At 57.1% G+C, this 14,763-nt stretch overlaps 1 protein-coding gene across 1 annotated transcript in view; it reads right to left on the bottom strand.

Annotated features, from left to right (window-relative positions):
- The window catches only part of CNGB1 (cyclic nucleotide gated channel subunit beta 1), a 70,059-nt gene that overhangs the window by 48,958 nt on the left and 6,338 nt on the right, over positions 1-14,763 (bottom strand). The window contains exons 3-13 of the mRNA XM_073880227.1: positions 11,584-11,753; positions 9,588-9,645; positions 9,222-9,294; positions 8,337-8,457; positions 8,205-8,247; positions 7,970-8,006; positions 6,087-6,162; positions 5,762-5,801; positions 5,213-5,372; positions 4,313-4,388; positions 2,789-2,825 (exon numbers count right to left, since the gene is read on the bottom strand). Coding sequence (XP_073736328.1) covers positions 2,789-2,825; positions 4,313-4,388; positions 5,213-5,372; positions 5,762-5,801; positions 6,087-6,162; positions 7,970-8,006; positions 8,205-8,247; positions 8,337-8,457; positions 9,222-9,294; positions 9,588-9,645; positions 11,584-11,745 — 883 coding nt within the window. The 5' untranslated portion in view covers positions 11,746-11,753. The remainder of the gene's footprint in view (positions 1-2,788; positions 2,826-4,312; positions 4,389-5,212; positions 5,373-5,761; positions 5,802-6,086; positions 6,163-7,969; positions 8,007-8,204; positions 8,248-8,336; positions 8,458-9,221; positions 9,295-9,587; positions 9,646-11,583; positions 11,754-14,763) is intronic.

The raw sequence follows: 14,763 nt of genomic DNA, 5'->3' as shown, positions 1-14,763 counted from the left end.
GAACCTGCTAGGGCCCAGGGCAACCGGCTCGGGATCCCTAGCAAACTCCTCCCTGCTCCCCCCACACCACAGGCCACATTAACACCCCCATCTTTCGAACCTGAGGACTCATATTAGCTTCACCCAAAGCAAGAACATCATGCAATCACAGCTGTGATGTGCCAATTTATGCTTTTTAATGTCAGTGAGGGCATGTGTTGCTGTCCACTGGTGGACTCCAACTCTTTGAGGGACAGAACACAGCCAAGCCTAAGGGGATCCTCTTCTGGGAAAAAGCGTGTCCCGTGGGGGCACCGGCTGGGTGCCCGGCCCCATGCTGAAGGCTGTGCAGGCGACCTCTCAAAGAGAGTCCTCTGCGGGCTTTCCCACAGCCTTCTGGTGGGAAGTCCTCCTGCTGTCTAGCCTGAATCCCACCGGCTGCCCTTGGCCATCTTTCTCCTTGCTTCCGTGGAAAGGAGCCGGCCTTTGTCTCGGAGAGGCGGCTCTGGGACTGGCTCCCCTCGCCTTGCCTGAAAGCGTGGGGAGCGGCGGGGGGGGGGGTCACTGTTCAAGCAGGGTGCGGGGTCGACAGCCTCCTCTTCCCCTCCCCTGCAGGTCTTCAGGGCACCCTTCTTTCCTTCCATCCATCCATCCGTTTGTCCATCCGCGCTCTCCCAGGACCCCATTCTGTCTTGTTTCAGAGGCCACCCGCTGCCGCCACGCCTGAAACAAGACAGAAAGGTGGGCGGCTGGGTGGCAGGCGGAGGGAATGAATGAGCAGGTACGTGAGTGCGGGAATGGGCAGGGAGGCTGGGGGCAGAGCCGGCAGCCGGGGAGGGCACTCGGCCCCCAGCCCCTTGGGCTCACCCCGCAGCGTGGGTTGAACAGTGTCCCCCCCAAAACATATATTCAGTTCTACTCCCTGTGACATGTGAAGGTGACCTCGTTTAGAAACAGGGTCTTTGCAGATGTCATTAGTTAAGGATCTCAAGATGAGCTCGGCCTGGATTTAGGGTGGGCCTTACCTCCCTGGTTCGGGTCTTTACAAGAGAAAGGAGAGGAGATTGGAGAGATAAGAAAAGGCGGGGACTGGAGGCCGGAAGCCTGTAGGACACGGAGCACTGCCACCAGAAGCCGGGAGAGAGGCCCGGCACGGTTTCTCCCCAGGGCAGCAGGAAACAACCCAGCCAAGGCTTCGAGTTTGGGCGTCTGGGTCCCGAGCGGTGGGAGAGCACATTTCTGCTGTTTGCAGACGCCCGGTTGGCGGTCCTTTGCTCCGGCAGCCCTGGGGCACCAACACACCCGGTTCCTGGCCCTGGAGCCCCCACGCCCACCCACGCCCCACACGCTCCGCGCTCGCGGGGAGGCCGCGTCAACAGCTGGCTGAGCACCCGAACCCCTTCCAGGGGAGCAGAGAGGAGGAGAAGAGGGGGCCAGGGCTTCCGTCTTTAGAGCTCTCCAGGGCCCCTACTCCAGGGAACGTTTTCTCCACAAGGGCTACCAGGCCACATGGACACTCTTTGCCGCCCCATGACAACTCGCTCTGTGACCTTGGGCTCATCCCTGTGCCTCTGCCAGCCCCAACAGCCATATGGGGCTCACTGGTCTACACAGGGTCTCCACGAGACCAAGCAAGCTCTGCGCTGAGGCCTGCCCCCCCCACAACGTCTCAGTATCATACAAATCCCATCTCTTCCTGCGGCCCCGCGGCCAGACCCCAGCTCCGCGGTGGCCGGCCCGGCTGCACTCCAGGCTGCGGCGGCCATCCTCACCCGCAGGGCGCTCGGAAAGACCACCATCAGCCTAGTGGAGCTAGGGTGGACAGCCGGAGGACACCTAAGGCCCAGGATCTGAGGGCCCGTGTCCAGGGTGGAGTAGGGCCACTGCCCACAGGCCCTGAACTCTGCTCTGCTCACTTCTAGAACGTATCACAGGCCTGGCACATAGCAGGCCCTCTGTGACCTTTGTGAATGAATAAAAGCCCTGCATGCCACATGCTTTTCCTGAGGCCATGAAATGAAGGGAGGACAGATTTGGGACCCTGGCTTTCCCCTCCTGGCCTCCATCCATCCCCTGATACTAGTGCGGGGCTGGGATAAAAGGCAGCACATAGCTCCCCATCCCACCCATAGATGAGGGGAACCCTCCTGGCTCAAGACAGCCAGAGTTGGGGCGCCTGGGCGGCTCAGTTGGTTAAGCAACTGCCTTCGGCTCAGGTCATGATCCTGGAGTCCTGGAATCGAGTCCCACGTCGGGCTCCCTGCTCAGCGGGGAGTCTGCTTCTCCCTCTGACCCTAACCCCTCTCATATGCTCTCTCTCTCTCAAATAAATAAATAAATAAATAAATCTTTAAAAAAAAAAAAAGACAGCCAGAGTTTATGGGACCTAGTTCCCCCAGGGAAACCCCATGCCTCTCCCCTCCCCCCTCACCCAGGGACTCTGCTTAGCCCAACCCACTGGCCCAGGGAAGCAGTGGGGGGCTCTCTCTGGGTGCTCCCAGAGGAAGGGGGTCCATCCAACTTGGCCTCAGAACCGTTTTCTCTGCACAGAAAGTGGAAGGCAAGCCTGGTCCCCCTGGTCCCCCGCCACGTCTCTCCTCAGCCCCTAGGAGGGGCCTCTAGCCACCATCTGGCGCTGGGCCAGGCTGACCTGAGGGGAAGTCTGCAGGGCATGGGCTCTCTCAGGTCAGGAGGCCCTGACTGAACCCCCCAAGCAAGTCCAGGCCTGGCCGGCAACCGGCCCACTGTGCGCTCAGACCCAGCAACCCTCCCCGAGATGCCCATGAGGACCCACGAAGTTGTCACTTACTCGTCTGCACGTCACACGTTCCAGGGGAGTCAGGCTCCTGCATGAGGGGAAAGGGGGAAATGACGTGTCTCCTCTCCAGCCTCCCTGCCCCCGCCACCCCTCCCAGCACACACAGAGGCAAGAGCGTTTCCCTCATCCCCTACCAGGACACCTACAGAAGGTCCCGTTGCTCCCGGCTTCTCTCCGGCCTGTTTCTCCCCTCCTGCCTCAGAGCTTACCCCCTGCTCCAGGCTCTCCCCTCCCTGGATCACCACTGGGTTCCCCCCACCCAGCTCCTCTGCCTGGCCTGGGCCCCCTGCCTGAGATGCCTGCCTACCTACCACTCTCTTTGTGGGGAAAACCTCCTCCCAGCCCTCCTGGGGGGGGGTGCCTCAAAGCTCTATCTGCAGGAGAGGCCTCTCCCCACCAGCACCACGCCTTCCCCTGCCCCAGCCCTGTCGTCAGGAACCCCTCTGCTCTGTGAGGGCATCTTCATGGACACAGTGTTCCTGCCACCAGGCCCCTCTTTCCTCGTCTTGGAAAACTCCAAAGCTGCATTTCCTCTGCCACCCGCAGAGGCCACTTGGACACAGAGCCTGAGGGCTCAGCCTGCAGGGAAGAGGGCCCTGAGGCTTCTTGTCCACCTCCTGTTGCAGCCAGGACTGGGGCCCAGGCCTCCCGCCTCCCAGTTCCAGGTGCTGCTGTCAAGATACACAATTGTCTCCAAGGGAGAAGGGCCAGGTGCCAGGTCCTTTTTTCTTTTTTTTTTAATAAAGATTTTATTTATTTATTTATTTAGAGAGAGCATGCGCAGGGGGGGTGGAGAGGGAGAATCTGAAGCAGACTCCCTGCTGAGCTCGGAGCCCGAAGCAAAGCGGGGCTCAATCCCATGACGCTGAGATCATGACCCCAGCCGAAATCAAGAGTTGGCCGCTAAACCAAACGAGCCACCCAGGCGCCCCCAGGTGCCAGGTTATTGGAGAAGGAAAGAGGTGACAGAGGTCTTGCTCCCTCACCCACCCATGCTGGAGTTCTAGGTTCTCAGAAATGCACCCAGGGCCCTCTGCTTTCCTGCAAGCCCCACTTCTTTCCAGAACATTCCAGGCTTCTCTTGTCTCTGGGCCTTTGCGTATGCTGATCCTTTGCCTGAAGGGCTCTTCCTATACCACCCCCCTTCACTTTTACCCACCCCCATCCTACTTCCCCATCAGGTCTCAGCTTGCAAGCCACCTCCATCAGGAAGCCTTCCTTCATGCTCCTGGGGAGCTCCTCCTCTGCACCCCACATCCTCTCTTCCCTCCATGGAAGCATCTCCCCCACTGACTGTGACCCCTGGTTAGCAAGGCTGGGCCAGCGCCCCTCAGCCCTGTGGCCAAGGTGCCTCAGAGAGTGTGTGGAAGAAGTGTGAGCCGAGCAGATGGGCCGGCTACATGGGCTACGCTCCCGTGACAGGCTCCCTTCTTCCTTCTGTGCCCCGCCCCCAGACCACCCATCCTTGTCTGAGCTCCCAAGACCAATGCCCCACTCTCCCAGCCCAGCACAGACCTGCTCCCCAGCCTTCCCGTGGAGCACGGGCTGCGGCAAGGCCATCTCCAGCCTGTGCAGGAGCCAAGCCATCAACCTGCATGAGGGAGAGAGCAGGCCATGTCTGAGCGGCAGGGCTTGTGGGGAAACTGAGTCCAGGGTCGGGTCCCTCCCACGGCAGACAGCAAGCCCACCGGAAGGCAGACCAGAACCCAGGTCTCCAGCCCCAAAGACCATTGCCCTCCTCCCTGGCCTCCCTAGGCCAACCTCTGGGGTACCGCTCTGACCCCAGCAGGTAGCTCAGCAGCCCCCCACCCCACGCTGGAGGTGCATGCGGGTCTCTCCCACAGTGCCAGGCCAGGAGCATTTGGGGACATGTATCCTGATTTTTAAGGCATGCATCTTTCGGTTCAGCAACTCCAGTTCCTCAGATTTACCCCCACAGATTTACTTGCACGTGAGCAAAATGGTGCCCGCACAAGGCCACCGAGCATAACAAGAGGAGAAACAAACCTAAATGGCCAGCAAATGGCTAAGGAAAAGCTGATGCAGCCACATCATGGGGTACTTGGCAGCTGCTGAAAGAATGAAGCAGGCCCATGTGTATAAAACCACCTCTAAGAGACACTTTTTGGTGAAAAAAGCAAGAGGCGGAGCAGTACAGAGATCTTGCTGTTGTCTGGTACATGTGTTTGGCTAAAGGAGAAATGGATTCCCCGGCTTGTGTGTGCATACAGAACATGTGGGGGGACAGTGGCTGACGGGGCTGCCCGGGGAAGGGCCCCTGGGAATCCGTTTAAATTTCCCCCGGGGGGCATATGTTTCATTTTAAAAAACTAGTTTGGTGAAGTGTTGGGTGTGGGGCTGAGGCAAAGTACTGATCCTGCTCCCCAGGAAAGGTGTAGCATTTGGGGGGCTCACCTGGCGGGGTCACCGGGGGGCAGCAGGGTGGAAGCCTGGGAGCTGGGCTGGGGTTCTGAGGTCAGCTCCTCCTCGGTTTCCAGGGGGCCAGCCATGGGGATGCAGGGGCTCTCCGGGGCCTGCAGCACACTCTCCGTTTCCAAGGTGGGTTCTGGGGGCTCTACGCAGTGGGGAGAGCAAGAGTCTAAAGAGGACAAGGCAGGGCTCCATGCGACCCCTCATGGGCACCGGGGGCCAGATTCGAGGCACCAACGCATGACTGAGTCGGGAGCCCCTTGGGTCCACTCCAACCACCCCTCTCATCAGACAGACATGGAACCGAGACCCAGGAAGCTCAAGGCGCTTACCGAAGACCTCACAACACCTTCCCACACTACTGGCTTCCCAACCTGGACTGGGGAGGGGTTCCAAGGCCCACCACAACAGCCCACTCCCAGTGAGCCTGGGTGACGGCTAAGGTCCTCCCCCAGGATCCCTCAGGCCCCAGTTGCACCCCCAGCCCAGCCTGTGACCATGCCGGGCAGCCCTTCCCAGGTCCCCTCCCTGTACCTGGGCCCAAGGCAGCATCTGTAGGCTCATCTCTCTGGTCCTAGAGCAGAAACAGGGAGTGGGGTCACGGAACAAAGCAAGCCCTGTGCATTCCCTCCCCTGCCGGCTGTGCCCAGGGCAGCTGGGGCAGGTGACAGGGGGCTTCATCTATCCCCACGAACCCCCTTGCTTTTTGCAGTCACTCCTCTCCATCAAGAACCCTCCAGGGAGGCGAATACCCCCTCTATGTGTCCCAGGGGGTGGGGATAGCCTGCTGGGTCCTTCCTGGGGCCCCAGAAAGCCTCCCAGGTGGTCATCTGCCTGCTTCCCCTTTCCCTTGACTTACCTTGGAGGTTTTGGGGGGCTGAGGCAGCACTTTCTCCAGATTCTGCTCAAGCCACCTGAGCAGCCAGGGCCCAGACCTGCAAAGGGGCCAGCGGTCAGTGGAACAGCCGAGTCACACTGACCTGAACGTCTGTTGGAGTCCCAGGTTTCGACCAGCCCTTCCTCACCTCTGCTCCCATTGTGCACAGTGGAGACCTTGTATTGGATACTCTGGAAGGGCCTCAGGTAAGGGGGGAATCTTCAGCCAGCCTCAAATTCTGACCCATGGCTGGACCAGGCCCAGAACTACAGGCCCAGCCCTGGCCACCTGGGCAGCAGGTGAGGAATAGGGGCTGCCTGGGAACCTGAATGCTGCATGGGGGGGGGGTCCCCGTGTCTGGCCCAGACGGGTCTGGCTCCATGGGTCCGGGAGTGGGGCAGTCACACAGGGCCCGATACTTAGAAGGGCCCAGTTTGGGTTTCTTGCTCTTATCACAGTCTTAAACTTAAATTTTTAAAAAAGATTTATTTATTTGAGAGAGGGAAAGAGAGAGCATAAGCATGAGGCGCAGAGGCAGAAGGAGAGAGACTCTCAAGCAAACGCCCCTCTAAGTGTGGAGCCTGACGCAAGGCTCGATCCCACGACCCTGAGATCATGACCCGAGCCAAAGCCAAGAGTCAGACGCTCAACTGACTGTGCCACCCAGGCGCCCCAAACTCTTATTAATTTTTTTTAAAGGAGTTCTGCCTTTTAATTTTGCACTGGGCCCCACACATTACATAGCTGGTCCTGGGGCCAATGGGTCCCAAATCCATCTGGCCTCCAGGCAGCCCCTCCATCTTCAGGGAAGCTCCATGTTCCCAGGGGAACCCATCCCCCCAGGTTTGGCCCAAAATATAGCTGGCAAATCTTCTGGGGGCCTTCATCCCTAAATTGCTTTACTGGTCTTGTGAGTCAGCAGAGTGGCCCTGGGAACCCCTGACCTGGGCAGCCTCCAGGAGACAAAAAGAAATAGACTGTGAGCTAGAACAATGAGTGAATGAATAAAGTACGTTCATTCATTCATCCCTTCTGTGCTGAGTTCCCCCCTTATGGCAGGCACTGTGCTGGGCACCGGGGTTCAACAGCGACGAGACAAAAACCCCTGCCCTCAGAACCCAACAGTCTAACAAATGAATAAGGGAAGGGAGGAATGAATAAAGATGAATGCAGAGACTGCACACTGGAGGCTTCGGGCTTAGTTTGGGGGTCCACGGGGCTCAAAAAACTTTTCAATTAGTTGGCAACAGCTAAAAATCAAGGATTACATAAAAACCTAAATTTCTAGCTTCTCTTGGAAAACTGGAGGATTGGCCACCTTGGGCCTGAACTCCTCCGAGGCAGAGGCAGCGGGAGCTGGCAGGGACCCTCCTGGACAAGAACGTGGGCTCCCCTGTTTGCCATAGCCCTTACCCAGCTCGCTTCCCTCCCCGGCAAGACAGCTGCCCACCTTGGTCAAGTCTGAGCAGTCCGAAGCTATTGCCAACTGGGAGGCCAAGCTGGGTACCTCTATGTCCCCCACAGTGGTCCCGGGCCTGCCTCTGGGCTCCACATGACACCCACGTACACCAGCCCATCTATGAGAACTCATCCATGCCTCCTCCCCGTGGCCCCTCACATGGGGATCTCCCAGAAATCAGCACAACAAACCATGGGACGCACAGGGCCCTTTGGCTCCATTTTATGGATGAGAACAGGGAGGTCCAGAAGAGATGAGAGGCAAGTCCAATGTCACACACTGAGGTGGCAGTGAACCTGCTTCTGAACCCAAGACCCTCAGTTCTGGGCACATTGTTCCCCCCAACTCACACACTACACATGAGGCTCAGGGGTTCCCAAACCAGTGCTCAGGGATGGGGACTCACCCAGTGTCCTGGGCCCCAGGGGCCTCCCCGAGTCCGTCTGCAGGAGAGAGGAAGGTGGTCAGCAGCAAGAAGCCCGCCTGGACCCCCTCCTCCGGACAGCCCCGCTCAAACCTAGCCTGGAATCTGGGGCCAGTCTGATGAGAGTCCCCCGCCTGTGGGCTCTCTGCAGGGGCAGGGCCCATCCCAAGCTCCCCCAGTGCCATCCCCGAAAAGCCGCCCTGCCTTCTGGCCTTACCTGAGCCCCCAGTGCTGCATTGCCCAGACATCTGTGCTCCTGCCTGCCAGGACAGATGGTCACATGAGGACAGAGAGCCCAAACGCAATGGCCTCCCACCCCGCCCACCTCAGCTCCCGGCCCCGGAAGTACCTGAGCAGGGGCCTCCGAGCCAGCAGCAATGCTCGGCGCTGGCCCGCTGCTGGGGACGGGCTGTGGGATGACCTTCTCCATGCCCTTCTTGAGCCAGCTCAGCACCCACCCGCTGGAACTGCTGAGGGACAGAGATACAGACTCACCCGCAAGGTCCCCAGCCCCTCCCTGGTCCCAGGGGGCCCTCCCCAGCGTCCTAAAGAAATCGGTTTGAAACCCAAACATCTATCTCCCCAGTGTGAGACTTCAGATATGCCACTTTCCCCCTGAGTCTTGTGTCCAACTCTGGAAAATGGGGAACACCGACCCTTGGAGAGGCCAGGTATGTCCAGGGCCATCCTGAGCCCACCCCCATCAGATGCTGGGTATAAAGCAGCCAGGGAAGCATCCTGCTTCCCCCTGAGCCTGGCTCCAGGGGTCCCCTCTTATACAGGGGTTGAGGGTTTCCTATGGGGTGTTTCCTTGTGGCTGAGGCTGGGCAGCCTCAATGGGAGGGTCACAGACTCACTGCCTGAGGCTAGCCCTCCACAGGTAGGCTCTCTTGGATAAGTGCTAATGGTCTAAAATGAGCCAACTTTGAGATGTCATCAGTTAGGAAAATGGGAAGCTCTGGCCACACTGGATCTGCATTTCTCCCAAGCACTGAGAACACTCTGGCCCCTACTCACTGTTTCTCTTGGTCCCATTGTCCATTTGGCCCAGGAGATCCCTGTCCATTGCATGAGGCTCCCTTCAGCCAGTTCCCAGGATGTTCTGGGCATCTGGGCAGTTGTCTGTGAACGACTAGCGACCTGAGAGCAAGGCTAGTCCCCACCCCCAAGGGGCTCCCTAGTTTTGGGGGGGAAGGGGGGCTGGCCCCCAGGAAAGGGGAGGGTGGTGTGCTACCTGTTCACTTCGGGAACCATGGCGACCTGGACCTGGACGGATGTAGGCAGAGTAGGGACAGCCTCCCGGATTTCTGGAAAAGAGTCCCCCATACTTTAGATCTGGAGCCTCAGAGTTGCCCGTTTCTACCCTGCTAGGAAAGTCAAGGCAGAAGCAGGGGAAAGGGGAGGGCCCCAAGGGAGTCAGAAGGCCAGGGTTCCAGCTCAGCTCAACTAAAAACTCCCCAGGAGCCCAGCCCTCAACTTCTCTGAGCCTCGGTTTCTTGTCTGTGAAAGGGCCCGCCAAGCCTGTGGACGCGGCAAGGTCCTGAGGCGAACACACTCCTCCCCGCTGCCCGGCCCGCCAGCCTGGGCTTCCGGCACTCACCCTGAGGGTCTGGGTCAGCTGCAGCCAATTCCTCCCCCTCCAACGGCTCTTCAGCTGGCTGGAAGGTTCAAGCAGGACCACGTAAGCCCTCAGTGAGACCAGCCTGGTTCAGGCAGGGGCAGCGTCTGACCCCCCCCGTGACAGACCCCCTCACCCCACAGGACCAAGCAGCTCTGTTCTCACAACCGTCCCTGTAAATCCCGGCAGCTCACCTTCGGCTTGGGACGCTTCCTTCCTCACGACCCCAGGGATCCCTCATCCAGGGTTGGGCCCTCACCGCACCCCCCCCCCACCAAGGTAGCCCCTGGGCCTACCACACCCCCCAGGAAACTGCCCCACTCCAGCGGGCTGAGAACAGGGAGGAAGACTGGAGCAAACTGAGGGGGACAGGGAGGTGAGAGGACCCCCGCCCCACCTAGGCCCCCGCCAGAGCTCTCCCTCTCCGCTGGGCCAGACCTTCCATCCCCCTCCAGTAGCTGGGGGGCATTCAGCACACCTGCCGCTCCTACTGCTGCGTGCACACACGTGTGTGTACAGACGTGCACGCTCACCGTGACGTGTGAGTGTGTGAGCTCACGTAAATTTCCACACACGCACAGACGCGGGCATACCTGTGCGCACATATGTATACATGCAGTAACACGGAGATGGTGTGTACACACATAAACAGACACAAAACCAAGTGTATGCCCACACGTGCGTGTGTACGTGCAAGACGCAAAACCACGTGCGTGTACACTTGTATGTGCATGCACACCCCACCGCACGTGCGTGTGCACACGGGCACATGCGAACATATTCATATGCACATGTGCACACATGCAGACGTACACATGTGCAGATACCTGCAAGTATCAGACACAGACAAACGTGTGCATATGCACACACAGACATTTGCATATATACACAGATGCCTTTGTGTACACACACGCACATACACATGCTCAGTCACGTAGACATATACACACGTACACACACTGACACACACGTATTCATAAGCAATCCTTTCATGTGTGCATCAACACACATGCACGTAGACAAACATACATGTGCGTGTATACCTGCACACGCAAAGTTCTGCGTCCGAACATGCATAGATGAGCAGACATGCACAGATGTACAAAGTATGTACATACACAAATATGTGCACACACAAACACATGAATACATCCACAGACTCAGAAACATTTGCATACAAACACACACAGCATGTCCCACATATACACGGAACCACAGGGACACCAATGCATGTGTTCCCTGGAGGAACTAGGTCCCATACACATGCATGTAAATAGTGTGTGTGTTCACATGCACACAGTTTGCTAATGCGTATGTACGCACAGACATACCACTAAGGACACAGGGCATGCACATATGTGTACACGTGTGTGCGCATGCGAACACTATGCACACGAACCCTATACCTGGGTAGTCACTGTTTCCTGAACGTGCCCTGCACTGCCCAGGACTCGCCCTTCCTCTGCCAGGCACGCCCCACTGCTTCATCTCCAGTCACACTGGGCCCAGCCCACCGTGTCTGGGAAGCACTCCCCCACCAGCTTCCACTCTCCAAACTTAAGATGATTCTCTCCCTCCTCTGAGCTCCCATAGTTCTGTCTGGTACACTTGTTTGGCCCTCCCGGGAGGGTAGAGCTGAGCCCAGTGTTGGAGTCCCTGCATTTCCTCATCACCTCTGTCTGCTGGTAGAATGACCTGGCCAGTACCTGTCTGCTAACCCCTGGGGGCGATGCCTTATTCAGCCTCATGCTCCCAGCAGAGCGCTCAGGCCTGGCATCAATTAGAAGCTAAATCAAATCTGTGTAATTGAGCTTCTGGGTTAGTTGTCATCAGGCTCCTGAATGGATGGGAGGCAGAACTGGCAAGTTTGGATGAGCTGGAGTCCCCCTGTGGAAGGTCCCTGGGGGGCAGCTGACCCACGCTGAGAATCCCCTGAGCCACTAGGCCCGCATGCCCTCCCTCAGCCTCAGTCTCTTACCGGGGATTCGTCCCCTCGCTCAGCCTCCTCGGGGGCATTTTCAGGCTCCGGCTCTGGTTCCGGCTCCACCTGTGGCTCTGGTTCTGCCCCCTCCGCCTCCGTCTTGGTCTTCTGAGGTGTCCCTGGGGGCTGAGGCAGCACCCTCTGGACCCAGCTCAACATCCTGACACCTGCAGGAGACAGAGTCCTTAGGCCTCCCCAGAGCACCCACCATTGCTCCCACCACTGGGGGGCCACTTTTGTGGGTCACACATTTCCCTTTTCTCTCATTCATCTTTCCGACATTTCTACAAATTATACCTCCAGGTATTCACTTGATAGAAATACTCAGGCAAAAAAGAAAAGAAAAGAAAAGAGAAAAGAAATACTCAAGCCAAAAACATGTGTATAAAGAGGCTGGTTGCCACAGTGTTATAGCAAAAAAATGAAAAGCATCCAAATATTCATCAGTAGGACCCTGTTTATTAGAAAATACGTAAATGTTCATTTGTAAGAGAGACAGGTATTAAATTACAATACATCCAGTAATGGAATATTATGGAGCCATAAAAAAAAGTGGCTCTATTTGAACCAGTACAGGAAGATGTACATGCGCTGGATGCCAGTCATGACCAAATCAGTTAAACTCTCTGTGCCTCAGTGTGCTTGTCTGTAAAATGGGGATGTTACAGAACCTATCTTGTGGAGAGGATTGTGAGGATAAAAAAAACCAATACAAACATGACGGGCACACACTGGAAGCTTCATAAATGTTGGCTATGACTATTATTTGGTGTCAAGCAAAAAACACCAATTATAGAATGTATCATGTTCAGCATGATCCCAAGATAAATTTAAAAAAATACATTATGAATAGCATATGAATGAAAATATTTTAACATAAACATTAACCTATTTTCATGATTTAAAAACATTTAAGATGATAGTCACATCCCCTTTTCAAGATGTATTGTCCTACCTTATTTGGGTCCAGTTTCTGGCATCATTTCCCTTCTGGGGTTGGGGGGCCTCTGCCCTTCTGACTAAACCCTTGCGGGTTGGCCCGGCCCAGTGGGCGCCACACAGGTTAATATGTGCAAACTCTCCCCCTCGAAAGGGCCCTTCTGAGGTGATGCCCAACATGACAGAGGGCCTCTCTGTCCCTCCTCTGCCAGGGACCCTGGCCCCATGCTGAAAAGGACAGGCAGAAGGCCCAGGATCCCTGCCCCAGTGCCCAGCTCCCCACAGCCCCCGGCCATGCTGCCTGCCCTTCTACTCACAGCCCTGACTTCTGTCCCTGCTCGGGCCTCAGCCGCCCAGCTCTCCTGGGAGAGGCTGTGGTGAGGGGCAGAGCTCCGGGTGGGAAATCAGATCTCTGACTCAGCGTCAAAAAGGTGAACCTGAGCCAGACATGAACCCCTCGGGTCTTCCATTCCCTGTGGGGTGGGGGCAGAGACCCAGTGATTTCCAAGGTTGGGAGAGCCCAAGATCATATGTTTAGGAAAGCCGAGTCCACCGACGAGGCCAGCCCCAGGCAGCCCCATGAGCCCAAACGGAGCTAAGTGTCCTCCACCCCAGATCACACTCATCTTCATTCTCCCCACTGGGCACCAGCCTCAGGAAGATAAGCGCTACCACTGTACAGCTAAGGAAACAGAGGCACAGAGAGATCAGTAGACTTGCCCAACGCCACACAGCCGGTAAGTGGCCAAGCTGAGTCACACTCAGGTCTGCTGACCTCCAGATGTCCCACATCTCCCCGTGGTATTGACATGTGCTCAGGGTTGGCTTCTGCAGGCCAGTCCTGCAGACCCTTTCCCAGTGGGCGGCACTTCTGGTTTGTGTTTCTGAACCTTCTGGAAATGACCAGGGAAGCCTTCCCCATTCCCAATTTTTCTTCTTCCCCCAGACCCAATCATTTCCTCCCACATGGATATATTTGCACATCCCTGCTGATTCCACATTGATAAGGGAGGCGAAGGCAAGAAGAGGGAGCTGAGAGCCCAGGGTCACTATGGTGCTGGGACCACCAGCCTTTCAGAATCTTCTGGGCAGGTGGTGAAAACACAGATTTCTAGGCTCCCCTCAACCCTCTGCGGGACCGGGAATCTGCATGTCACAAGCTGCCTTGAGGATTCACTGGGGTTTGAGCCCCACAGGCGGAGAGGGAGGCTCCAGGTTTCCAGCCTTGCCCTATCCTAAATGTCTTGCTAGAAGGAGAGCATGGGGATCCCACCAGAAGTCCCACCGAGCCACCACTTCATCCTGACTTACCTGCTCAGATGCCGACCACCAGGCAGGAATTGCCTTCTCCCCGCCACCGGCTGCTGGTCTCTCAGACACAAGGGGGGATTAGCTGGCAGCAGCGGGCCGTGTGCAAGGGATTAGAAGGTGCCCAACAGGGGTGGGGAGGTGACGGTGGAAGACAGGAGCTCCATGGGCAGGCAGCCAGCGGCAACCTAGGCCATCCAGGGGCCAGCAGGGATCTAGGCCCCGGGGGAGGAGCCCCACTTGGCCCTGGTTGGAGCAGCATGAGCTGCCAGGGGACCCAGGGGACCACACACCTTGGCCAAGCCACAGAGTGGCCAGTGGGAGAATAACAGCTTTGGGTCCCTGTGTGAGGGGAGTGAGGTGCTGGGGGCGGGGGGAGTGATCACACGGGGCCCTGCATGAGTGAGACTTGGCCTATGCCCCGCTCCCTGAGCTGAGCAACCTGGAGGTAGCAGAGCCCCTGGGGAGTAGGCAAAGTCAGATGGGCCTGGGGGAAGAGGAAGGGGCTCTAGGGTGAGGAAAATGAACAAACTTTGGCCATACACAGTTGGGATGACCCTCATGTGCTTATATATGGAGAGAAAGAAGCCAGACTCAAAAGACCCCGATGAGCCGTACAGACAAAGCTCAAAAGGGGCAAAACTAGCCCGTCTTGTCTCTGGCTGCAAACATACGTAGTAAAACGACCAGGCAAATCCGTGGTGATGTTTTATAGCCAGAAAGCGGTTACCTCTGCAGGGGGTTGAGATGGGGAAGGGGTATGTGGAAGCTTCTAGGGGCTGGCAGAGCCCTCCCTGTTTCTTGCTTTCTTTAGCTGGCACCAATTTTTTAAAAACAACTTATGAGGTATAATTTCTATGCCATAAAATTCACCCGTTTTTAGTAAAGTGACTGAGCTAGGCAATTTGCACCACCCAGTTTTAGACCATT

The sequence above is a fragment of the Callorhinus ursinus genome, unplaced genomic scaffold, assembly GCF_003265705.2.
Source record: "Callorhinus ursinus isolate GAN/ISIS: 27379988/994484 unplaced genomic scaffold, GSC_fseal_2.0 scaffold37, whole genome shotgun sequence".
NCBI classification, from domain to species: domain Eukaryota; kingdom Metazoa; phylum Chordata; class Mammalia; order Carnivora; family Otariidae; genus Callorhinus; species Callorhinus ursinus.
Note: the sequence above shows the minus strand (reverse complement) of the source record. Positions and strands in the feature narration are given on the sequence as shown.